A 2461-nucleotide genomic window follows, 5' to 3' on the forward strand; every position below is an offset into this window, starting at 1 on the left:
CAAAGCCGCCAAAGATCGAAAAAAAGATGTACAGGTTCGTAAGTGCTTACGTAACTGCTTCATGATTCTGGCCCCCCTAGTTGTCTTCTGTGTGTCACAGAGCAGTCAGTCCACCGCGCTGTTTCCAGGGAAAAGTTCAACTTATATTATAAATTTTATAATATGGACCTACATTCCCTCTAATGCGTTAGGCGTGGTTTCCTTCGAGGCTAAGGGTCCCCCTTCTTCCAGCCAGAGGTGGTATTCCTTTCCCCTTTTTCTGTACGTTCTTTGACTTATTCTTGTGCTTTAGTTACAGAATTTGGAGCCCATCGTGAGTGTCAAAAAAAGATTGACACTATCTGTATGTATTTCCTCTCTGTCCATCTCCTCTCTGTCCATCTCCTCTCTGTCCATCTCCTCTCTGTCCATCTTCTCTGTCCATCTCCTCTCTGTCCATCTCCTCTCTGTCCATCTCCTCTCTGTCCATCTTCTCTGTCCATCTCCTCTCTGTCCATCTCCTCTCTGTCCATCTCCTCTGTCCATCTCCTCTCTGTCCATCTCCTCTCTGTCCATCTCCTCTCTGTCCATCTTCTCTGTCCATCTCCTCTCTGTCCATCTTCTCTGTCCATCTCCTCTCTGTCCATCTTCTCTGTCCATCTCCTCTCTGTCCATCTTCTCTGTCCATCTCCTCTCTGTCCATCTTCTCTCTGTCCATCTCCTCTCTGTCCATCTTCTCTGTCCATCTCCTCTCTGTCCATCTTCTCTGTCCATCTATTTTCACCCAAGAATTCTGGGCTTACAATCCGAAGAGCTCGTAGATACATAGAAGGAAAAAATTGTATACTTGTATACATTACTAAAATATTGTATAGTAGTATACATTATACTAAAATATTGTATAGTGTTATACATTATACTAAAAAAATTTATTACAGTTTACATTATACTAGAAAATTTATATAGTATACATTATACTAACAAATAAGTATAGTAGTATAAATAATACTGAAAAATTTGTATAGCAGTATATATTATGCTAAAAAAATTAGTATAGTAGTATGCACTATACTAAAAAAAATGTATAGTAATATCCATTTTTTCCTCTATCTGAAAGAGCTCTTCGGGTACTTAGTCAAGAATTCTTGGATGAAGAGTTTAAGAATATTGATTCTGTCGGTCTCAAGCTTTGCTATCCACTGAGCTTTCGGGGAATTTGATGTAGCAAAGCACATCTATATTATAATAATATATGCAGTGAGGAAAATTTGGGGGGCGAATTTTTTGGAATTCGCCCCCCCAAAAATTTTTATGTGTACCATATTTTTCTTGGTTCGAAAATATTGTCAAGGCCTTGAAAGTTTTTGATTTATATGAATTGTTTAATTTCGAAAATAATGTTGAAAATCTGTTAGGTAGAAACAGTCCTCGTAGAGGTAATTGTGTCATTTATAATCTCATGCCCGAAACGCTTTGCGTAATAGTGGCTTTAGGCATTGTATGTACTAGCTATACCTATAAGTTAAACAATCCTTGTAAATATTTATTGTATGTATGTACCTTACCTAAATAATATTGTATTGTATTGTATTGTATTGTATTGTATTGTATTGTATTGTATTGTATAAATACCTTTTAATGACTGTAATAGGTTCTATGTTGGGCAAACTTCCGGAGATTTGAAATTTATAATTTCGCAACATCAATACTCTGTAAGACATAGTCAATTGTCTAATGCTTTGTTTGTGACTCATTTGTCAGAAAGTTCTCGCCAAATTAACTGGGAGAGGTCTTCTTCGATAACGAATTGTATAATCATTTTCAATAGAAAGATTATTGAATCTGCTTTAATACAGATTACAAAATCATTAATTTGAACATTAGCAGTGGTTTGTATAATTTAGATCAATTTTTGAGTGATAGTTACAGGGCGATTTGAGTCGGATGATTGATGCACATTTAACTCAATAATTCCTTATTAATATCCCATTATCTCATTAAATACATTGTTTCTCACCTCGCCTCATTCCTGCCTATATATCCACACCACTGAATTGTAAAGCCATCCTTCTGAAGATGTATTATTAAATACGAACGTACTTAAAAGGAAATTCCTGTCTTAAACCTTCTTCCGTGGTCTGACACTGTCACAGTGTCCTTCACGTGTTAATTGCTTCGTGATTTACAGACACACACACACACACACACGCACACACACACACACACACACACACACACACACACACACACACACACACACACACACACACACACACACACACACACAGGGGCCTCGTAGCCTGGTGGATAGCGCGCAGGACTCGTAATTCTGTGGCGCGGGTTCGATTCCCGCACGAGGCAGAAACAAATGGGCAAAGTTTCTTTCACCCTAAGTGCCCCTGTTACCTACCAGTAAATAGGTACCTGGGAGTTAGTCAGCTGTCACGGGCTGCTTCCTGGGGGGTGTGTGTGTGTGTGGTGT

General features: G+C 38.4%; 1 protein-coding gene across 1 annotated transcript; it reads right to left on the reverse strand.

The window, feature by feature from the left end:
• Positions 1–337: 337 nt before the first annotated feature.
• On the reverse strand, positions 338–712 carry LOC138366792 (protein enabled homolog). The gene has a single exon (XM_069328073.1). The coding sequence runs from the start codon at positions 710–712 to the stop codon at positions 338–340; it is 375 nt and encodes a 124-aa protein (XP_069184174.1).
• Between the last annotated feature and the right edge of the window lie 1749 nt (positions 713–2461).

This window comes from Procambarus clarkii, chromosome 20 (assembly GCF_040958095.1).
Source record: "Procambarus clarkii isolate CNS0578487 chromosome 20, FALCON_Pclarkii_2.0, whole genome shotgun sequence".
NCBI lineage: Eukaryota > Metazoa > Arthropoda > Malacostraca > Decapoda > Cambaridae > Procambarus > Procambarus clarkii.

Excerpts from the sequence above, each read along its gene's own strand:
- LOC138366792 (XM_069328073.1), bottom strand. The coding sequence starts at position 712 with ATGGACAGAGAGGAGATGGACAGAGAGAAGATGGACAGAGAGGAGATG.